This window comes from Melopsittacus undulatus, chromosome 11 (genome assembly GCF_012275295.1).
Source record: "Melopsittacus undulatus isolate bMelUnd1 chromosome 11, bMelUnd1.mat.Z, whole genome shotgun sequence".
Taxonomy (NCBI): domain Eukaryota; kingdom Metazoa; phylum Chordata; class Aves; order Psittaciformes; family Psittaculidae; genus Melopsittacus; species Melopsittacus undulatus.
In genome coordinates, this window is record NC_047537.1 from 8,072,296 (window position 1) to 8,096,645 (window position 24,350).

The 24,350-nt window shown below is 45.9% G+C and overlaps 1 protein-coding gene across 1 annotated transcript in view; it reads right to left on the minus strand.

Moving 5' to 3' along the window:
- The window catches only part of PAPPA (pappalysin 1), a 178,841-nt gene that overhangs the window by 21,913 nt on the left and 132,578 nt on the right, over positions 1-24,350 (minus strand). Inside the window, exons 14-19 of the mRNA XM_005145618.3 lie at positions 17,033-17,201; positions 10,257-10,440; positions 7,481-7,691; positions 6,519-6,690; positions 3,075-3,222; positions 360-469 (exon numbers count right to left, since the gene is read on the minus strand). Of these exons, the coding sequence (XP_005145675.2) occupies positions 360-469; positions 3,075-3,222; positions 6,519-6,690; positions 7,481-7,691; positions 10,257-10,440; positions 17,033-17,201 (994 nt within the window). The remainder of the gene's footprint in view (positions 1-359; positions 470-3,074; positions 3,223-6,518; positions 6,691-7,480; positions 7,692-10,256; positions 10,441-17,032; positions 17,202-24,350) is intronic.

Sequence of the window (24,350 nt, forward strand, 5' to 3'; positions counted from 1 at the left end):
GCGGGAGGAAGCAAATAAAACCTGGCCAGTGCCCTTTCTCTGTCTGTCTTCCTGTGTCATGAATCATGTTTCCAGATCAGACCCACTGTAGGTGCCAGGTGGATGTGAGCACTCAGATCTGGGGCCTTTACCTTGAACTGACTTTCATTGGGAAATCATAGAGGGAAAGCAACTTGGAGAGGAAGCCATCGCATTACCAGAACACCATGTAAAGACACAACAAATATCAGGAATTCTTTTCTAAAAGGCAGAATTCCCCCTGTATTCCCCTTGCTGAATGAACCACAGGTAATGTTGTTCACTCCCTGCACATCAACACACAGCAATGGATGTAGGTAGTGAAATTGCCAGGCACTGACCTTCACTCTTTGAGGGTTCATCCAGTGCTGGATGTCTTGCACAGTCTCGTTCACACGCAGGAGAATGGGCTCATGACTGTGATCCAGACATGAGGTGGTACACTCCGTGCCTGCAGGAAACACAGCGAGGATAATGCTAAAGGATAAAGCAAGCAGCTCCTGACCCTTTCAGCATCCCTCCAGCTGAAGGACAGGATTACAGCTCGTTTTTCCTAACTTGCAATTAGCAGTCAACCAGAACTATCACATATCTTCTAGGCACACATGAAATGCTGAATACAGCCCTGCACCTCAGCAGATCGTGGGGGTGGCAGATATTCCAGGGCCTTTATGTATGAGCTGCATATCTCTGGCTATTAACTCCAAGAAGGGGGTCAGGTTTTGCACTTTCAAGATCATCAAGGAAATGTGAAAGTTTTTCCATTTCAACTGCTCTTTCAAGCAATAGGATTGATTGAGCAGAGGCCGGTGAACTCATCTCACCTATGACATGACAGAAACTTACTGTTTGATCTGTCACATTTACAGACCTTTAATAATCATCTTGCAGAGGGTGCCCAAGCCTAACGATATTGCAGGCGAGCTAGCACCTAAGTCCACAGTCGATAAGGAGTACGTGGAAAGGTAATGATGGCTTTGTTCACACATAAACCTGTTTTTTCCCTGATTAACTGTCATGCCCAGTGGGAATCCTGTCCTTTCTTTATTAAAACATGCTGCGATATTCTCCAGCAATATCCCAGAGCCCTGTGGTGACACAACCGTAAGCCCTAGTGTGTTGGACCATTAACATTTCCCCCCTGGAAAATCACTCCTGAATGGCACAGCTGCTGCAAACATGTCATTAGGATTTCTGCACTCCAATCAGCGCTGGGGGAAGAATTAATCTCCACACTGGTTTGGAGAGCTGAACCTTTGGCTCAACACACACCTCAGCCTGGAAGGGCAGATTAGGTGTCTGAGGAATAACTGAAGGTGTGTGGGATTCATAGTGACCACGACTGGATGCTATTGCTTTTCCCACCTGCTTCTGCCTCCTCATGTACTCCCACATGGAGGAGTCACTGGGAGCAGAGCAGACCTGGGCTTTTGAGCCAGGAAGATGGGGAGGACTTGGGGTTTGTTTTGCTTTCCCAGTGCATGTGACAGTGGCTCCATGGACTGGCTGGGTGAGTCCCATTGACACCAGCCCCATTGCAAGTGAGACAACAGCTTCTCAGAATGACATCGACCAGGATTCCAAAAAGATAAAGAAGAGAAGGAAAACCCAACAACCTGATCCCAAAAGGTGGTGCTGGGTGACCTATCAAAGTGTCTGGTATGTTCCCATCTGCTGAGGATAAGAGCCAAAGGTGGCTGTACCCTCACTGAGCTCTTCCTCTCCAGTGAGAGCCACACTCCTATGGAGGATCTGGCCCATGAGACACCCACCTCCACGATGGCTGTGTGGTCCCATCCCTGAATCAAGCAACTAGACCTTACATGCAAGACTGGTACCTACTGGCAGCCACCCTTGCAAGAGGAACGAGGGCTGTCAGGCACCCACTGGGTGGGCAGCTGCAGACCCTCCTTCTTCCAGCACTAAGATGCTCCCCTCCAAAGGAGGAACTGGTATTCCTCTCCTTAGAAAACCCTGCCCAGGTTGGAGGTAACCTCATCTCGAGGATAAAACACCTGTTTACATTAAGAGTCAGAGCTCACTGCTTGCTCTCCTGCCACGCTCCTTATGCTCTCGGAAAGGAGCAGGTCGGAATTGTTTTGATATATGATCTGTAATTGGCATCATTACAGAGCAGTGATCTCATCCAGGTCGTGTTCTCCTCCCCGGGGAGGGAACACAAGCAGGCTCGTGGTCCCTTCACATGGCTGCGATATAATGAGGGAGCCGCACAAGAAGGAAATGTCTCCAGGTTCAAAGGGACAGGCAGAGGGAGGAGGGAGCTGGCAGGGGCTGGGAGAGGGGCTGCAGGAAGGGGCCTCAGAGGTCTGTGTGGGTTGCAGCCCTTACAGCACAGAGACCTCAAAAACAGGGGCTGAAAATAGGATACAGTGTGTACAGTGTGGACTCTTATCCCTTCCTCTGCCTGGGTGAAACAAAGCAAAGCTGAGTGCAGGAAGTCATGACCCCTTGCAGGGTGAGCAGGCATCCCAGAAAGAAGGGGGAAAACATACTCTTACAGCAGCTCCTAAAAACTGTCATAACAAAAGAGATGCTCAGCTGGTCTCATATTCTTTCTGGAAAGACATGAATTACCCTGGTGCTGCACCTCCCTGCCAGCCTCCTGCCTTTCTGCCTCTGGGGCATGTCTATGTGTGTGTGTGGTTGAAGGAGGGGGACAAGACAAAAGAGCAAACACAGGTACAACCTCTGCCTGTATTTTGAGGACTGGATGTGTCTCTGGCATGGTCTGGCCTGCTAGCTGCCCATTAAAACCAGCTGGCCAAGAAGGGACATGATGAAACTGGAAGCATTGCAAGGAGCCGGCAATGATATTAACATGATGCCTGGCCTTTCAAAGCTTCATGTTTCCTAAAAGCTTTTCCCTGTAAAGCCTCCCATAGCAGCCTCTCACTCAGGCAAACAGGTCCACAGGACTTCAAGGACTGCGGGCTCTTTCCTTCCTTCCTCTCATTCCCATCTTCTTCCTTGACTCCTGTCCCTGTGTTTCCCACTCCCTCCCAAGCTGCATCCCGCAGGAGCTGGAGCTCACAAACCTATGCCGTAGCCGCCAGCGCACTGCAGCTTCAGGTGGCTGTTGAGCTGTGTGGGCAGTGTGCACTGGCCCTGCATCTCCCTGCAGAGATGAAAGGAACCGCTCCAGGTGCCATCCTTTCGGCAGTGAATTACATTGCTTCCACGGCCCTGGAATGAGAGGAGATTATGTGAATGGCCACAAAAAAAAACAGCAAAGACAGGCTGAGAAGTGAGAAGCGGGCAAAGCTCAGCCAGGAACAAAGTTCTGCTGGAGCTGGAAGCATCCCTGGTTGGGAATGTCAGTGCTGGGGACAAGGAGTCTTCTTCCAAGGAATAAAAGAAGGAAACCTGCACTTCATACACACAAACCCCTCTTCTGTGCAATGCAGTGTCTTTACAAGGCCTTTGCAAGGTCTCTACCTTAAAATAGACCCACTCTATTTGTGATAAAGGTGTATCCACTCCATTTGCCTTCTGTCTGGTTGAGAGGTTTGTTTTGAATGCAGACAACCTTTTCCCTCTTCCCATTTTCTAACTAGTTGCATCATCTTTGTCTCAAAAATGAAAGAATCCCCAATGGCCGTCTGAAGGAGGAAGGAAAGCGGGACATGAGCAGGGATGCTTAGCAGGGCAGAACGTGCTCTTTAGAGCTTGGCTGCCTTGAGTGACAGCGAGAGAAGAGGCTGAGACAAACACGCACAGAGGCAGGTGGAAAGGAGAAAAAATCCTCTGGTGCGGGAATGGGCAAGGAATACAATATGACATTTCTCTTACAGAGAAGATTCTCCTTATGATACTGAAGATTGAATACCAGAGTCCAAGGGGAAATATCATGCCCTTTAGAAACAACAAAGGAGTGCATAGACAATCTTTTGTCAGATCTCTCCTCATGGCATTGGGGATTTCTGCACAAGCTATTCTGCAGGATCTGCGAGCCCAGCTGCCACGGGGTAATGCAGGACACTCAACAGGAGGATGTCTGGTGTGGCTCCAAACCTCCCGCTGGTGCCTTGCTGGGTGGGAGAACCATGCAGGGTCTCTGCTTCTCCTTGCCCATTTTATGTCAGGCATGTTGTCTGCAACCTACCCACCCTGCTCTTGGAAACTGTGCTGGGTATCTGGGGATCTTTTAGTGTTCTCTCTATGCTGGGATTCCAGCAGGGCTGCTGAACTCTTTGCAGGAGCTCTTCCTCATGACCCACACCCGTTGTTGCACAGGGATCTGCACAAGCCCCTGGAACATGCATGGAGGATTGAGCAGCCTTCAATGTTAGTCTTGTCCTTAATATCCCAATGTTTTCTTTGCTCGGCTTTGCTGATGAGCACAGTGTCCAGTGAGATGCAAAGTGGTATCATCAGCAGACTACTGCGTGGAACCTGTTTCCCCTTCTCTAGACATCTGGCCATTGCCACCAGTAATAAGAAAATCATATGAAAGGATAATGGACCAGATGGACTCAGGGTGTGATCCAGCTTGGTGATTCTCACCTAAGGGCCAGTTTGGCAGAGACTGATTCATTTAGATCTGACTGTTCATATGATTTGTGCACCATACTCGTCAATGGAAGACCCTTGCCCTGGGTGCCAAGGGAGGTACCTGAGTAAATGACCGTTATGGTGCTGGTGATTAAGAGCTACCATATGTACAGCTGAGTAATGATCTTTCAGCATGGTGACAAATTCAGGAAGAGATTGCTAAGTGATAATTGAGCACAGTTTGCTGGGGTAGCAAGCATGGTGCACTTCCATTGCAATCTGCATGCCAGGGTTCAAGCATGGTTTTTCAAGGTGAGCCATGAAACCTGATTTATGTTCCTGGAACTGGTTGTGTTTAAAGGTACTATTGTACAGTGTCTGCAATATACTCTGAGATCCCAGGATATCTATTGCTATAGTAACATCCTGTCCATCACTCCCTGACCTGCAAAATCTCTTGTGAAAATCCCTGCTGGGTTTCTTACTTGGATGCAATGTGCATTATCACCTTATATAGCTGAGAGAGACTTAGTGGGGTTTAATCCTTAAATAATTAACACCTCTCAAGTGGTTCTGACTTGTGCCAGGAGCCCTCCCCCTTTCTGTAGTCTATTTTCTGGGATATCTGGAAATACCTTTCTCTGCAAATCCCTTTCTCAAGATGTTATCTGCTCCCCCTGCTCAAGGTGCTTTCCCAGCTGAACAGTCACTACACTCTTCCTTACAGTGAATAAAGACATAGCCATATCTCTCACTTTCCAGAGCCACTTCCTTATTGCTGTAACTCTGATTCCACTGGCTTCTCCTCTTCATGTCCAGTTCATTTAACAGCAAACACAGACCCATTATACCAGCTGTTATTACACTGGTGCCCCAGTTTCCCTAGCAGCAATGGTACACCTCTCCAGCCATGCTGACCAGTGATAGATGCACAAAGCCACAGATGCTGTATCCCAGAGCTCCCACCCAAACTGCACTCACATGTGCAACTTCTCATTTCACATAAACTCACCTAAGTTTTATACAAGGAAACATTTAATGCAAAACCCCAGGGCTCTGCCTGGTGTCCCCATGAAGAGGACAGGCCAACCCAGCAGGGAACAGGGGCAGCAACAGGCTTTTAATGCTTGGAGCAGGTATTAGAGGTGTCCTCACTGGCACTAGGGCATAGTTGGTCCATTTTTGATACGTCCTCAGAACCTGAGGTATTAAAAAGCCCTTAACACAGCACTCCCTACTCTCTGCAATGCAGCAGCTTCTACATCCCCACTTTCTCTTCTCAAGTGTATTAAGCAGCAGCAGAACTTCTGGGAGAAGTTACTTATGTCACAAACTGTAATTACCTCTGGTGAGGAAAACTAAACAATTCAAATAACATACTAAAGGCCAGACCTTCTCACATCAGTGAATATAGCTCTATGAAATCAAAGGCAACACTGATTAATGCCAGATGAGGATCTGACCCCTGATGCCAAATGACACCTTCACAGCCAGAAAAAAAAACATGAAAATTTAGAGATAGCTCACTTGAATCATTGTAATTGCTATAGAGTTAAATTACATTATTAAACATATACATGATAATAACGAGAAAAGAGAATGGGAGAGAAAAGCAAGGTAAACCAGAATGACCAGCCAGGACAAGTGTGGGTAACTCATATCCTACTTTCATGCATTACTCCTTATTTTCTGGCTAGATCATAGAGCCACTGTGGCAGGTTTTTCAGCACCTTAATGTCCAGAAACGGTAGTTTCACTGTTAGTCCTTTATGGGTAATGGCTACTATTATCATAAACCCTATTTCCAGGCTCTCCACAGTAGCTCTCTCACCCTCTACTTTAATGACGTATTTCCCTTCTTCATTCCTCTGTCTCTAGTCTCAGAAGAGCTCAATGGCACTCAGTCCCTCCAAGATCAGAGTCCTTACGGAACATATGATAAACCCACGCTTATATGTGCCGAGATAACTCGGACATGAGAAACTCACCGACTGATTGTCATCATCTTCACACTTGATCCGGCATTCGCTGTTGAACTGGAAGCCATTGGAGCACTGGTAGAGCCCATGAAACTTGGAAGGAGGAGGGTCACAGGTAACGGGCACACAAGCGCCCGGTAGCCACGTGCCATCCTGTGTGCACTGGATCTTAAAGGCTCGCCTGTTGGTGCAGGAAGAAGCAAGACCATTCAGTGAGTGGCTGAGTCAGCTAAGAGCCTCTAAAACCTCTCAACTCTGCAAGCAGGTTGCAGGGGATGGGTGTGCTTCAGCTTTTAACACTTGGGGAACAAGTTGTGAATCTGCGTCATGAAGTCTCTGAGCAAAAATAATGATTATTTGCAAAGCCAATATTGAGCTGGCCAGCTTAAACTCCTCTTTTGGCCTTGGACACATCTCCCCAAAACTCGGCTTCAGAGGCTTGTGGGCTGTGGTTGGTTTGAAGTGGGTTTGTGCAAAGTCAGAAGCATACGATAGCACTAACCCTTTCCTGTTGAGCTTCAGAGGGGACTCCCCAGACTGCATATCAAAGGGGTATTACTACGGTAAGGTCTGTTTTTGAGCAGTGGTTAGGATTTTCAAAGAAGCTTAAGTGAGGAAGGTGTCTAAATCCCCTTGAAACTGCATGAAAGAATGGCTCATAGAATCACAGGATGGTTTGTGTTGGAAGGGACCTTAAAGCTTATCCAGTTCCACCCTCCTGCCATGAGCAGGGACACCTTCCACTGGAGCAGCTGCTCCAAGCCCCTGTGTCCAACCTGGCCTTGAACACTGCCAAGGATGGGGCAGCCACAGCTTCTCTGGGCACCCTGTGCCAGCGCCTCACCAAATATTCAGTGATATTCCCTACAGCACACATAGTCTGTTTAAAACAGCCCATCCCTTTCTCAGAATAATTTTAGCTCATGGCTTTCTGAATCATGCTGATGGCATGGCTTTACTCCTGCACGTACTTTCTTGCTTTTCTGGAGGATCCAGGGACATGGTAACCTGGTTTGCATTTGTACTTGCAAAACGAGCCCACTTTGTGCTTATCCTCTCGACAGCGACTTGTCTGGAGATCTGCATTAGGGACAATGGAGGGTGCTCGACACATCAGCTCACAGAGGGCCTCCGGAAAGGACCACAGCCCATCCTCCATGCAGGTCAAGTTGCTGTTGTTTCCTGAGAAGAGCAGAGAGCAAAGTGAACAACGTCCAGCAGGACCATTCTTTCTGACATGTCGTTACACCCATAATACATCAAAAGACACCTTGGTTGGCTTGACAAATTCAACTGTGTATGTCAAGCATTTTCTCTGTGATGGCATTAAATCATTAAGGACTCTGTTTTCAGATGACAGGTAGACAGTGCTTATTTCAGGAAACACTACAGGACAGGGGAAACCACACCGGCTTTGTAATCTTTTGTGTTTCTCTTCCTTATTTTTGTTCTTCTCTGCAATGAAGCTTGCTTCTTACATCAACCCCCTCCTTTCCAAAGTCATGGCATTAACAGAGCGCTTGGTTCCATTACATTCTTCATTCTACTTCTGTGTTCTATCTCTTCCCTGGATCTGTCCTTTTTATTTCAATTTTGAGCCTTTTTGAGCAGCATCTGTTAGTATTAGAGTCACTACTCCAACACAATGAGGAGCCATTCTCAGCTGGGGACAGTCGGTCCTTGGGGACTACTGTGATAAATACAATTCATAATACTCATTAGAGACTCATTTTCCTTAGGAAGCTTTCTTGGCCAGCACCTCAAAGGTAAAAGCTACAATAGATCTATTTGCCTCTGCTATGACCTACTTGACTTCAGAAGGTTAAGCTAAAAGTAGTCTAGTCTCAGTATATTTTACATTCTTTGTTATTTTTTATTGTATGTTGAAAAGGAATAAGCTTTTCCTAAGAAACAAAGCACAGCTATGAGCCACTAACCCTTCAAAAATCCCTAATACTCTATTGAAATCCCCAAGCATTGCTGCAGGAACTCTTCTCAACCCACAAGGCATATTTTCAACACTAAGCCAACTTCGGGAGTTATCCCAAATAATACTGACAAACTGCTAACCCCAGAGCCATGCCATCACTCTGAGAGGAAAGGAAAAGACTGGAATTCAAAGAAGAAGAAAACAAAAGGCTCTGGAGGGCTCAGGAAGGTATGTAGAGGAACCCTCCTGCCCTACCCACAAAGATAAGAGAAGCTGCATTCAATCAGGCCTGGCTTTCTCTATCCCCTCCCCAACTGCAGATGATTGCAGAGGCACTCTGTGCTGAAGGCATCTCTTTTCTAGAGCACCAGCGTGCTCCTCTGCTCTGACTCATGCAGCAGCTCTGCAGACCAGCCATGGTGATATCATACTTGCCACTGCAAAGTGATAAGCTGTGACATTACCAACAGTGGCTGTCATGACGTCAGTGATTGAATTAGGTATGAGTCACTCCAACGCCATTCTCCAGAAGCTTAGTGGCAACATCTATTAGTCATCACCGATGGCTCTACACCAAATGGTGCCTTTGCCTCACAGCTCACGGGGTTTCAGGACAAAAGGGTAGTGATCCTACACACTGGAGCTGCACACCCTCACCAGGGGGTTGGTTATCATCCCTTCAGCTCCCCCCATCAGAGTCATCAGATAAAGCTGTTGTTGGTCATGATGAGTGTCATTGTTTGCACTGCTGCCCTCAAAAAATTCCAGGCATTTTCAGTGAAAAAACACCCCTTGTTGAAAATGACCTTTATGAACAGGAAAAGTGAATTCTTTGATAAAAATCTCCACTTAAGTAGTTTTAAGTTTCACTGTGTGTTGGCTGCTTGTGGTTACCCTCCTAAATCAGAGGTAAAAGAATTAAGCAATTTAGTTATATATGAAGAAATCAACATAGCCCTTCACTGAAATGAAAAATACTTGCCATGCCTCTTTGGAGATTTACAATGAATCCTAGCAGAAAAGGTGATACCACGTGTACAGAACAGCTTACACAGCCTTTGTACCCGAGTTGGCAACAGCAGTTGAGATTACTCTAGTGCAAAATGACAAGTTCATTTGGCCATGAAGTTTCTTCAAATGAGCAATGATATCTTTTTGTGTTTCCTGAGGACCAGATCAAAAAGGGTAATGTGCCAGTGAGCAGAAGAGTTGATAGTGCTGAGAAGATGATGGGGATGCTCGCAGAAAAGCAGCAGGGAAGAAGGTAAGGGAGGAAAGGAAAGAAGGCAGCAGAGAGTGTTATTTTTAAGTAATAAACAATTGTGGAGTTCCAAACAAGAAGAGAAGAGGAAGGTCAGAGGAAGAGCAAAATGAGTGTGGAAAAGGAGAGAAGTGATGGGGCAGATTAGGAAAAACAGTGATGGTGCTGCTGGGACATGGGACTTTTCAATCTTCTGCTTTTCCAAATACATAGGAGAGAGACAGAAACAGAAGACAGAAGGCATGGGAAAGAAGATGAGAGAGTTCAGTTTGATTTATCCCCATGACTTTTCCATGTTTTGGTTGTATGGAAGTAATATTCACTGTCATTACTGCCTGGCCAGCTGTGATCAAGGAAAGGTCAAAGGAAGGTAATAGAGAGATGCAAAAGAACTTAACTTCTAATATAAATAAACCTTCCCATAGAGTCTCATAATTCTTCATAGTTAAAATATCACAAATAATTCTAAACCAACAGCAGAAGTTGCATAGATTACTAGGAGCAGTCTGTGTTAACAGTGTTCTCCCCAGGTCACGGCATAGACAGCCTCTGATACCTTTCAGAAGAGCAGGAGGTCGGCAACTGAAGGAGCACTTCTTGCCAAAGGTGGTCCCCTCGCTGCAGTTGAAGGTGGCTGGGTAGACATGGTACTGGTCTGGGACACCACAATCCACAGGCTCACACGTCACCTGTTTGTTCCACTTCCCATCCGTGCAAGTCATGGTGATGCTGGACTCCATCTGGAAAAAGACGTATATGCCTACAGCCACCAGAGCCAGCGAGACCAAAAGGATTCCAAGCCTAGTAACAGCCATTAAGGTGGCCACAAGTTAAGCAACACTGAGCCTGACCTCTACCATCACCACTTGGACAGCAGCTACTAAATACAAGGTCCTACAAGAGTGTCAGAGAACCAGGATGGATTTCTGTCACACTGGGGGTGAGAAAGCAAGTGCTTCAATATAAACAGCAGAGCACTACAAATAATCAGAACTCTTGTCTGCATTGCCTCCTGAGACAAGCCAGGAAGCTGGATGAGCTGTTTGGAGCTGACAACCATCCCTGGTCCCTGTCACTGTGCAGTGACACAGCCATACTGAGGGGACCCCTGTGTACTTCTCAGGAAGTTGGACTTGCTCTTGGGTTTGAAGTAAAAGCCAACCTGACATGAACCCATGTGGGACTCCCATCTGAGGCTCTCCCAGAAGGTGTCAGCCACCCTTGGACTGGGCTACCAAGGGAGGTGGCCAGAGACATGTCAACATTGTGTTCATATACTGACAGCTGCTATGGCTTCTACTGTCAGAGTGCCCCAAGGCTCCAAACGAAACCAGGACCCTGCTGTCCTGGCACTGAGGATCCAAATACCTGAGGAAACAGGCTTTTCCCTGGAGAGACCTGCAATGGGGAGACCCAAAAGCATTCTGCCCATATATTTACCTGGCACTTCAGAGATCAAATACAGAGCCAGTGCCTGTGCTGTGACTTCCCTAAAGTCCCTCTACACCATAGCTACACAGAGGCTACATTTCTATGGATTTAAGGAATAATCCAAACATTATTATGCTTTGTTAATCTTCCCTAACAGGCTTGTAGGATTAGAAAAGCTAATAAAGAACCAAATGTGTTGTTATTTATTACAGAGGATGATTTGTACCAGTGGAATTGCCTGATAAGGATGCTGGGGAGGGACGTTTTGTTAGGGACTGTAGTGACAGGACAAGGGGTAATGGGTTCAAACTTAAACAGCAGAGGTTTAGATTGGATATAAGGAAGAAATTCTTTACTGTGAGGGTGGTGAAGCACTGGAATGGGTTGCCCAGGGAGGTTGTGAATGTTCCATCCCTGGCAGTGTTTAAGGCCAGGTTGGGCAGAGCCTTGGGTGCCATGGTTCAGTGTGAGGTGTCCCTGCCCATGGCAGGGGGTTTGGAACTAGATGATCTTAAGGTCCTTTCCAACCCTAACTATTCTATGATTCTAATGCAGCAGATTGAAATCCTGAAGTGCAAGGGAGAGAGAAAATAAGGGTGGGTGTTTGTGTGTGTGGTAATAAAGGAGCCACCTAAAGCTAAGATGAAGAATTTACTGGGTGACCAAAGGACAAACAGATGTTGACAAAGAGACTAAACAACATATCCATTTCCTAATTAAAAAGGGAAAATTAACAACTAGAAGTGAAGAATCTCAAAGCAAGACCCTTGATTCTATACCAGAATAAAGAGAAGGACAGAAGAAAAAAGGATGTGAGAAACCCAAACACAAGAAAGGGAAGTTACCATCGAGGAAACTGACCGAGCCGTATGGCAGCACTGCTCTGCCTCCAGGGAATATCTTATTCAGGGCTGGTAGGCTCACGGGAGATTTGCACTGCTGACCATTGATCTGGGTTTATAAAAGGAAGGGGAATTTTTCTAGCACACATCAAAGGGACCTGGATTCCTTTTTTGCAAAAACACCCTAATGGTTCCAACAGAAGTTCAGACCTGTCTCCCTTTGATATATGGTTGCATGCAGAATGGAAAAAACAGTCCCAGAGCTGAGAAACTGGACACTTCCCCAGTGGGCACAAACCCCCTTTTCTAGGCCATGGAGTTTATTTAAACAGGGAGCACTGCTGATGGAAAAAAATGTTTCTGCAAACTCAGAGTAGCACATTCTGGGATTCCCGGAGTGCTCAGGTGAAGGGACACTCTGTGCTCTCATTCCCACTCATTTTGCTCCCCAGTGGCTATTAGTTCTGCCTTTGCTGCCAATCAGAACACCTGCACCATTATAATCTGTAGCCAGTTGATAACTGGAAGACGATTGTGCTTCCAGGAAGTTGTGGTGTGATGGCCACAGCAGAAGGGATGATACAGCGCATTTCCATGTCTTCATAATGCATAGGCACAGCATCACTACCCTTGGCTGCCCCAGCATTCAGCAAAGCCTCCATTTCCCTTCAGAGATGCTATTACCAAATAACACTCCAGCACCTCAACAGCAGGAGGTTAAAATGTAAACCCAAGCTATTGATGTCAGGGGCTATCTAAACGTTATGGAAAAGACATGGGTCTTGCACTGGATCATGCTGGATGCTGAATCCACACTAAGCACAAGGAAGTGATAGGAGATTTCAGTTATTGGTGTTGGTGTGATCTAGTTTAGGAATAAGTGATAGTTCCTGCTAGCTGATACTGGCTGCTGAGACACACTATGGTGCACAAGGGAGTTTCTCTGATGATGGGGTTGCACATCAGATGCACCTCTACAGAACACCAAATAAAAGGTACAAATTCAGGATCTGGAAGACGACATAACCATTTAAACAGAAGCAATATCTGTGCATGACAGTTACAGCTCATGGAAAATGGGCCAAGTTAACATTTGTGAGACTGTTTCAGCTGCAGCCGCAGTCTTTGTTAGCAGAAAGCTAACATGGGGTTTTGCCCTATGGTACTTTCCCAACAAAAACACTAAACCAAATCTGGAGGAGTCCCCTCCTTCCAAACCCATATGGCTTTTCCTCTTTCTGGCACACTGGCAAGGCCATTCCCACACAGAGGAGCTGTGCCCGTGTGGGTAAGATCCTGGCTTCTCAGCTTTTTCCAGTAATTTGTTCCACACTTTGTATGATGGAAGCTGAGGTTTTCAAGGTCAGACATAATAATGACACATTTTAGAGCATGTCTATCATGTCATCACTTCAAGCAATAGAAGCACATGCACTTCTGTGGCAGAATGTAATAGAACATTCCCCTCAATGGAGACAAAGACCAGTGGCTTCGATTGAAAGCACAGGGGACAACCCTACCACAGAAATCATTGCAGATGGTACTCACCAGCCTTCATCTTGTCCCTGTTGTGATGTCCCACTTGAAGGTGGGATCACTGCAGTACCCAGGGGCAGGACCCCAGGCTACTGAGCCAGAGCTCATCTCTCCCTAACACCACACTGAACCTCAGGGGTATTTCCAGTTGACTTGGCCTGAGTAGTGCTGCCTTCAGCTCCAACACTGGGTGTTAGAAGCAGCGTCTGCATCTGCCTTTGCAGATCTCCCACCCGAAGCCTGAGCAGGCACGTGCCTGTTTCGCCTGTCTGATCTGACAAGGTCACCCAGCTCACAGCAGTCCACATGAAGCACTTGGCTTTCTCATCTGGTTTATTAGCTGTCACTTTGGGCACTTTGTGCTGCTTTGACTGGCATCACAGCAACCGCTTCCCTTCATGTTCTGCCTTCCAAAGGAGCATTACACAAGGAGGGAGGGTGGGCGAGGAGGAGAAAAAGAGGACAAAAAAGGGCCTCCAAAGATACAGCGAAGAGGATGCAAACTTAAACTAATCTGGTGCCAGAAAGACTTGTTCCTTGGGACTTTTAACAGCCTGGGAGAATTTGTGTCTCCTTCCTGCTGCCCAAAATCCCAGCCGGCTCCTTCTTCCAGCGATGCTTCACGTGTGAAGTTTCCTCTCCTTAAAAATGAACAGCTGTGCCCTCCCCTCTAAGTATTCTTCCACTTCTGCCCACTACTGTGCCTCTAATTGAACCCACATGAACCGCGCTTTCTTTTCCTGGCATGATTGATGATGCCTTTGCACAACATTAGGGAGCTGCTGGGTTTTAAATAACACCTCTTGACCAGAGCAGCAGTGGTGGTGGCTTCAAGGAGAGATGACAACAAGTAACTGAATGAGCAGGGCTTTCAGTGAAGGACAAGAGGAGAGCAGTGAAAGACAAAGAGGGAAAAAGGGGAGAAGAAAGAGCACTGGAGTTGTCGGGGGGGTGGGAAGAAATCAGGGGGAAATTAAAACATCCCGAGATCTTTGTGAGAAAGGCACATGAAGGCTTTTGCTCCATTGCTATGAAAACCCTTTTTGCTGGTGTTGTTGCAGAAGTCCCTCAGTGGGGATGAGAGAGCCCAAGAGCCTGCAAACAGCTCAGCTTTTTTGTATTTTCAAACAATTTCTCCAGCGCATGGTGCTGATGGGTTTTAGGGTTTGGTGATTTTATGGAGTTCGAATAGAATTTGGAATGGGAGCTTCTCAGAGAGCAGAGATGAATGAATTTCTTGCCCTAAGCCTGATTAAAATGGTGGCTTCAGAAGACACAGAGGCCAGAAAGTGCAGAAACTGTTAAGAAGATTTTCAAAGCCCCTTCAGATGTAAAAGACTGATTTGAAATATGACTTGTGCCCCTGCATCTCTGAGGTGCTTTTAAGCTTTTGCTTTTAATTCTCTCTTAACCCCTTTTTTTTCTGCCTTTCGGTGAAATACAGAAGACAAATGCAGTTCAGGTGCTAAACCAGGGTGTCAACTTCATCAGCATGTGGTGGTCATGGACTGCTGATGTTCAGTCTGCTCGTTGAGACATTGCACCTCACCTCAGCCTCCTTCCTACCCAAGAGTGTGAAACATCAGCAGAACTACTTTCCTTCCTCCTCTTCCTCATGTAGCCTCCCACGCTGCCATTTAAATGAGACAAAACGAGCTCTAGATCCTCAAATCAGTCAAACAACCAAACTACCCAACTAAATGACAACAATGAAACAACCAACGATCAGCATAAGGTCCCTCAATCACAGCAGAAGGTCCCTCTGACCATAGATAACAACCCACAATGCCCTATCTCATCTCCAAATGCCTGCGATCAGAAGAGGAGCTGAAGCAATTGTGGAAGGAGCACAATGCGAAGCAATTGTGGAAGGAGCACAATGCAATTCTATACAACAAAATATGAGGAATCCAAGCCATGGATTCTGGACTTTCTTGGATAATTAATTGCTTGCCTACATGTTCCAGAAGTTCTGATTTGAAGCACCTGACACAAAGACATAAAAAAAAGACAATAGTGAAAGAAACTGTCTGTTCCTTTTCAACAGATCTCCAAAGCACATGAGGATACTTTTAAAGCATGTGTTTAATGTGCTCAGCTGAACACGGATGTCTTTAAGATGCTCCACTTGCAAAACAAAAGCATTGGCCTCAGGGGTTTTATCGGTGGAAAAAAGACGATGAAGTGCAATAGTAGACCAGGGTGAGAAGAAGCATGTTGTAATAAGCAGTGAATCACGTTAGCTAGGGGTGCTAAAATCCTCCACTCCTGTCATATGAGTCTGATCAAGGCTCTGAAACCAAACTTCTCAGAGCAAAACCATATACAGTTGGCTGAGCATCTCCAAAAGGTACTTTCTGAATGCAAGTAACATGTTTAGGCTGTTTTATTTGGGTTGGGACTCCTGTGTGCTCAATGTACAGATCCCTTCCAACTGTTTCCTGGTTCAGCCATTCAGGCTCATTTGAGAACTTGTTTTCTGTTGTGTAAAAATGCTCAGCTGGAGCTGGGGTTCTGGTGCTGATGCCAATTAGGATGGAAGAGGCCCAGCTTGCGGGGTCCTGTATTTGTTTTGTAATTGAGTTGAAAGGGCTGACTCATTCCCCTCCACTCTGGCTCCCCCCTCTGTGAGCTCATGAAGAACACAAATACAGACAGGCTGCTGAGCACACTGCCTGCCCCAGCCCTCCCAGCCCTACATGTGTGTGTGCTGCCCAGACAACATGTGAGAAGATGAGGGAAACCACCCCCTTGTCCTGCTCATAGACTGGGGTGTCTGCCCTGAACCCTGCTCCCAGTGACATACCAAGGGTGGGCCATTCATCACATACACCTCATTCACCTCCCCCAGTACAAGGGACCTGCATTTTTTATTCAGGTTTGAAGAAATTGATAGTTTTCCTCAACACCCCACTCACAGCATCAAGACATGCTGCTTTGGTAGGACTGGATTACTAATGCATGGCTTGGAGAAGTTGGGGAGCACTCCCTAGCTCACTGCAGGCAGGTTTTTGGTGCTTTGTTTGGAAGCAAAGGGGTCTGGGTGCTTTTTCAACACCCTTGCTCCCATGCATTTCTGCAGTGTCAGGGTGTGGTTGGGATCAGATGGACTGAAACCCTGCAAAGGAGTTAGGACATTGTTAGCCTCAACCCGAGGGATAAAATGAGTTATTTTGCCCAGAAACTGGTTGTGCAAAACCACGAACACCCCATCCCCCAAAAACCAACCTAAGAAACACTGTTTGGCTGAGTAAAACCAGTGAGATCAAAGAAGACCTGAACACATATTTAAACCTTTTGGGTTGAAAACTTCTAAATTTGGGGAACATCTGAGCTTTCCTCACTGCCAGTCCCTCTTTCTACACAGTCAGAAGGCTGCTATTCTGATGGGAAGTACATGGGTATGGCCCCATCCCAAAGGCTGAGCTGAGATTTTGGGGGTTAGACTCAATTATTTCTCAATCTCTTCACATCTCTTTGCTCATCCCTTCCTTGTGGGTCACACAAAACCAACAGAACAAACCTGGTTCTTGCTGAGATCATCGTCCCGCTGGACCTGCAGAGTGTAGCCTGCCTTGCAGCTCACGTTGCATTGAGCCCCATTGTACCACCCACCGCCGGAGCAGTCCAGCAGCGCATGTTCAATCTCCAGCTTCTGGCAGTCGGTGGCTTCGCAGGAGTAGTGGACACAGCTGAAGGGAAGGCAAGAAGCGGTATTTTCAGTCAGTTCATTTCATTCATCCCATAAAAGCAAGCGTCTCTGACTGACAAACTCATCACTTGTCCCACAGCATGTACACAGGCTGCATATTGAACCTGGCTCACCAAGGAGCAGCTCTCTAGTTACGTGTTCAGAAGGACAGGGACAGTGGTAATGGTGATGATAATGAAGCAAATTACAGGTATTGTGGCAAAAGGGAAAAGTCTGACAGTTTTGCACAGTTACCTTCTGTTCTGAAATATTCAAGTGCACTGTGGCTTTCCTACTCCTGTACCACCATCCATCCATCCATCCATCCATCCATCCCACAAAAACACTCTCCCTCCAAGAACAGTCCTTATGCCCCATCCAATTTTAAATCTCAGCTGAATTCAGGACTGCCTGATAGTTCTAGTGATAAGCGTGCATGTGTGTACGTATGAGGAGGGGGTTTGTGATAGACACTCTTATCTTTGAGAAACTCGATTGAAATCAACACATTCATTTCATTCCACTTCACGAGGAGCACCAAACATCAGCTGTGTAGCTGTGTTGATAAGCTCTTATCAAGCTCAGCAGCGAGCTGTCACTTCATATCTCTCCAGTTGCTGTCCTGACATCCATAAAATGTTTTCCTGTATGGAAACTGCTCTCCCTACAGTTAATTATTGTAACATTTGGCACAAGTTGTAAAAAGAGGTTGTGGTTTTATTTTTGTATACACAGAAATGTCTGATTGACACAAAATCTTTCACCGTCTCTGATGACCTGAGTCGAACATTGCAGCACATGTCCCTCAGCTAAAGGGCAATGGAAATGCTGAGAGTCCTAAAACATTTACAGGTAGATTCAGAGTAGATACAAGGAAGATACTTTTTACAATGAGGGTGGTAAGACACCAGCACAGGTTGCCCAGAGAGCTGGTGGATGCCCCATCCCTGGGAACCTTCAAGGTCAGGTTGGACTAGGCTCTTAGCAACCTGATCTAGTTGAAGATGTCCCTATTTATGGTAGAGGGTTGGACTAACTGGCTTTTAAGAGTCCCTTTCACCCAAACTAATCTATGATTCTATATGCAAGGATGTTTTGCTTGATTAGAGACAAAATCACTGGGATAAGAATTTCTACAAGATTATTTGCCTCTCCTGAAAATTAAAATGGGTTTGATTTAAATACAGCTAAATTAATTTGGAGGAGGGAAAACTTCAACTTATTTAATTTCTGCATGGATAGGGAAGAACCTGGAACACAGAAAGTTATAGAAAGAAGGGAAAGCAATGCATCAATACACATATTCTGAAATGGATTACAAGCAAGCTATTCCTGTCTCCTAGAAAAAGCATTAACAGCTGTAAAAACCCCATCCACCTTAGTAAGCACAGGACTTAGCGTGTCCATGATGTTTTGCTGTGTTCAAAGCATTGTGCAGACATTATCTAATTAATTTTCATTACACCCCAGTGAGACACCTGGGATGGCATTGTTATCCCCATGTTACTGATAGAGAAGCACATCTGCACATGTCTCCACTGAGCCCTAGATCAGATTAAACGACAGTATTATGTACCTCCACAACTCATTGCTCTGTCCCAGACTAGTGCTATACGGGAAATGCCCGCTGCTTGTAATTTAAGGTTGCTTGTTCACTGTAGCCCTTCCCTGGAGTGTGATGAGCCATAAACAATTTCTACATTCAGAAAGATCTTATTTCTTCACTGTGCACAAAGTATTGCTGCTGACAGACCTGAGGCAGGAGAATTCCACTTCGGTGTTGGCCAACTTGATACCTTTCTATGCAACAAACAGTTCCCCATCTATCAGCACTGCAACTGTGATGCTCATTACTTCTGTAGGACAGATGATCCTCTGCCGGAGCTGACCTACACAGTGATGCTGCTGTCAGCAGGATCACCCCTGCCCCATACCAAGGGTTTCATGCATGCTTTCCAGACACTGCAACTGACTGACATAAGAATTTACACTGCCATGGATCTCACTTCACACTGACCTGTAAGACTGTGGATGAGATGGTGAAATCATAGAATCAACCAGGTTAGAAAAGCCCTTTAAGCTCATCCAGTCCAACCATTCCAGCACTGCCAAGGCCACGCCTAACCCATAGCACTGAGGCCTCATCTCCACACTGTGTGAGCACTTGCAGGGACAGTGCCTGAAGCCCTGCCCTGGGCAGCCTGTTCCAATGCCTGAGCACCCTCTGGGCAAGGAATTGTTCCTCAGCTCCATCTAAACCTGCCCTGGTGCAGCTTGAGGCAGTTACCTCTTGTCCTAAAGAAGAACAAGAGGACAGCATGTGCTAGTGCCCAGGTAGTCTGTTGCAGAGAAGTGAGATGAGAACACCCATTTGCAACTGTCTTTAAATGCTCAACATTAATCACTCAGGAGTGTGAACCACAGACTTGATTTGGGCAGCAGCCCCCCAGGCAGCCTTATGTGCTGTGGCTCCCTGAGCAAAGCACATGTAAAGGGAACCCTACCACTCACCTTAAAGCACTGCTATTGAGTAAGTCACCAATCAACATCAGCAGGAATATCTGAACACAGATGTTGAATGAGAGCATAAGCCATGAATGATGTCTTGTTGAACCTTCCCTATGTGTTCCAGTTACACCTCCCCATGAAGGTTGCCACTTTGCTCCCCTATGTTTTTCAGATGGTGAGGCTGCAATATGAGTTGCTCCCGTGCCAGGGCTCCAGTGATGAGGAAGTTGACTCATTGAGGAAAAAAAGCAAGGACAATTGCCAAGCCATTCTCAGAAGTACATATTGCGAACCTTGACTGCCCATTGCAAAACTCCCGCAAAATCTGAAAACCTTTTTGCACTAAAGTTGGAAAAATAAAATAATAGCAGACCTATTTAATTTAATACTGATGTGAATCAATGCGCTACACATTGATGTAGCACTGAATTCAGCCTTGAATGGCTTCAGAGGGTCAGATAAGCCTAAGGAAACCTTTGCGATTTGCACAAAGGGAGATGTGGAGCAACGTCACCGCAGTCAGTGGCATTGCTTTTCATTGCCATCAATGTAAAGGAGAAAAAGAATCTGGTTTTTTGAGTTCATATCAGGACACCAGATGAGCAAGCTTGGTCTTAAAAGTCCTACAGAACTGAAATGCCACAGACAAAGGCATTAAGAAACACTTATTGTGATGTTCTTCTCTCTGTTTACAAGTCCCCTTGTGGTCTTCTTAAATGGCCAGGGAACATTTTTAGCCACCCCCTCCAGGCTCCAGATTATGCCTTGGTTAGCAGATCATCTGGGCAGCTCTCTCTGTCTGTAACTCTATATGAATGACTTCAGTGACAAACAATACAACCATTCACTTTTAGTAAAAAAACAACCACTGCCACCAAATGGTTCCAATTTAAATACTTCTGGTTCTCTAGCTACTGCTTCCAATTTGGTATCAGCTACTGTCAGCTGCAAATCCCAATGAAGTTTGAAGTCACGATCTTGAATTGAGTTCTGCAAACACAGAATGACCAATGAGAAATGAATATCTCCAAGTAGGAAGTTTAGACAAAGGACCCGTCTCACATCCATATTGAAGAATTGTGGGTTACAGAAGCTCGTGCATGGGTACTGCCATTGAACAGTGGTTAATCGTCACATGCTCCAGAAGCTATGCATTCCTCGAGAGAGAAAAAATATAGAGTATCTGAGAATTAAATCACTTCTACTTTAACTCATGCTGATTCTTGGCATGGGACAGCTTATCCCATTTTCTTGCAATCAAAATTGGGTGACTTCATCTAAACTGCCTATTTCAAACCATCCCTGATTTATCCTAACTTCCCAAATGTCTCTGGGAATTGATTCCCTGTGTATGATCTGGTGTGGATGAAAGCAATATAAGGGACCCAAGGACCACCTTAATGATTTGCTGATATATATGTAACAAGCTAGTGTTGGAGCCTGGGATATTCTTTGACAGTGTTCATTATATGAGTTCCACCTCAGGATTCACCTATTCCTGTTCTTGCCCTGGTAGTGTATGATTGCCTAAAGCAACATTTTCACACCAAGGTGAGTGCAAGGAGTAGTGGATTTCTTGCATGCATTCTACTGCTTACAGATCAAGGCAGAGGGTTTCCATGAGGTAAAAAAACCCTCAACTGAGTTAGCTTCACATGTAGGCTAAGGTTCTGAGCCAGTTCTTACTTTATTCACATCCATCCTGCCCATCCCTAATCTAAATGAGCTCAGTCATTAGCCTCTAAATCTTTATTTCTCTGTGCCAATATTGGCTTTAATTCAGCAAGGCACTTAAATATGTGCTTAACTTCAAAAGCACAGCTAAGTCCCACTGATAGATTTGGCTACAAGGGGATGTAAACAAATAGCTAAAGGCTTTGCTAAATTGGGGTCTTAGTGACACAATCCTAGAAACATTTGTATTTTAACATGTTTATAGAGAATTATAACAATTAAGTGGAACTCTTCCTTCCTCACATAAAACCAAGCCAGGACTTCCTCTTTCGAAAAGCTTACAGCAGCCAAGTTTTCTTTTCCTACCCCTGGGGTCAAGCACTTTTCCAAGAACTCATCTTAACATAAAGCCCTAATTGTTTGCTTCCTTCACAAGGAGCATATATGCATAGGAGAGACTGAAAACCCATAGCATAGAGCTGTTACGAGAATTGCCACACCCTTATCTACTGTACACAGGAAAAGCTTCCTTTTTGCACAGGCCAGGCTAGGCTGGGCTGCAGATCTGAAGCACACCTTGGTTTTGTTCTGTGCCACCATACATACAACTCACACACACGTAGCCTTCTGAGGGTTTATCTAACAGATCTATCCTTACAATGGGTTTGTCTTTTCCTCTGTAGAGATTTCTCTAAAGGCAAGAGCAGGTTCTAGCTCTAATCCAAACATGTATGCAGCATTTTGAAAAGCAAAGGCTGCTAGCCACATTCCTTGTTGTAGAAAGGAAAGAAATCTGAACTACAAAGGGTGCAATGAATTTCTCTTCCTCAGTCTTCTGCTAAAACCCATTGGTCCCCTTGTACTAACACGAAACCTCAAAGAACATCCACCTGGATCCTTGGGGCTGGATGGGGACTGGTGGACCTGTTGCTGACTGCGCCACTCGAAGAAGGATCAAGCCCTTTTTAGGTATTTTTCTTCCAATTTGGTCCATTAGAATGACCAAAAGAGTAGTGATGGTCCCTTTTCTGGTCCCTTCAGTGATCTCACAGCTGTAGCATTGGGTCTGATTCTGCCAGCAACCACAGCAAAACCCTAATTCAAACTGATAGGGTCAGGAATGAGCATAAACCCAGAGATTTACAGAAAACACTTGATCTAACACAAAGTAAACTGTGAGGGAAGGAGAGGCACAAACCAGGATATCCCCACCACCAGCTCAACAACATTCTCCCAGGGACTGGCTCTGCCTTCAGCCTGCCTGCACCCTGCTGTGGGCCATATTCCTGCCTGGGGGGGTCCATATTGAACTGATAAAGCTCCCAAAGCGCCTTCACCCTTCCAGCCTGGAAGCAGGACTGTGTGTGCCCGGGTGTTAGCAGCCCTGCAGGTCTCCCTGCCAGAGTCTGTCCAGGCAAACAAAGAGAACACATAGCCTTCCACTTTAATAAAAGCCAAATGATGCCGTTTGCCAATTACCAAACTGGGGCGAAGGTTAAAAAGCCCATTGAATTATAACACATGTCACGGACCAAAGCTTCTATGATTAACAGTTCTGTGAGAAATTCATTAATTTCACCAGGAGCAAGCTGACAGAGATTGCGCTTAATGACAGAACACAGGGCAGGGGAAAGGCAGTGGGATCAGGAAAGGGAAAGCTGCATTAATTCACCAAAAAAAACCCCAGAGATGAGGAAACCCTTTCCCTCCCCTTTATGAAAAGAAAAAAATAACCACAGTTACAAAGGGCAGTTGCATTTGTTCCACTGCTGAAGATTTATCTTCATCATTTCTTGTTGGGGAAGCTGACAGCAGGAGGGAACAGGACAAAGAGAAGAACTGGAGTGGGCTACCTCTGCCTAAGGCTTGTTTGGGGCAGCAAAGGATGAAGCATGGAATCATAGAATTGTAGAATAGTTCGGGTTAGAAAGGACTTTACGATTATCCAGTTCCAAACACCCTGCCATGGGCAGGGACACCTCACACTAAACCATATCACCCAAGGCTCTGTCAAACCTGGCCTTGAACACTGCCAGGGATGGAGCATTCATAACCTCCCTGGGCAACCCATTCCAGTGCCTCACCACACTTACAGTAAAGAATTTCTTCCTTATATCCAATCTAAATCTCTGCTGTTTAAGTTTCAACCCATTACCCCTTGTCCTATCACGACAGTCTCTAATGAATAGTCCCTCACCAGCATCCCTGTCCCATTGATGCCAGGGTGAGGGTAGGTAATGGCATGTTGGCCAAGAGTGGGTCTTGGTCTACACTGCTGGTCCCTCCAGCTGTCAAGTGCCCAGATGTGCACGCTTAGGGAGGAAGGTAAACCCCAAATCTCCCCTGCTGAAGCAATAACAGTGAGTTCATGCCAAGATTTAACCAAAGCAAAGTGAAACCTTTTGGTTACACTAACTAGAAAGCATAGGGAGCTGCACAATGTTGGGATATGCACACAGGAGGGCTGTGGTCAGCCAGAGCCTGCTTCAGGGGCAGGGAGGCTTATCTTCATTATGAGCACGGAATTATTGGTGGATTAGAAAGCTGGAAACTCCTGCAATCCACAACTGCGATTTGGGAATGTCTCCCTGGGTTTTCACACCTTCCACCTGCAGTTTCCAGGAGGAGACATACATGGTGAACACAGCAGGGAAATTCCACCCAGGGAAAGCAGCACTTCACAAGAACTGCCTTGCAGGGATGGGACCCCCCAGCTGATGTTTCCTATGCAGCAAATAGGACAAAACTCTGATTTCTAAGGAATTGCTGTCAAAGGCAGCCCCAAGGCATGAGCCTTCCTTGCTGCTTGAGTGACTGCAGTGAGGGGGAAGTTATACCTCTGCTTCTACACACCCAATTTCACCCTGCACTTCATGAGGCTAAATAGGAAATAATAAAGGTATAATAACTCGAGCTATAAAGTGCAAAAGAACTAACGGAGACATTATATCTAATGATGTGATGTGAA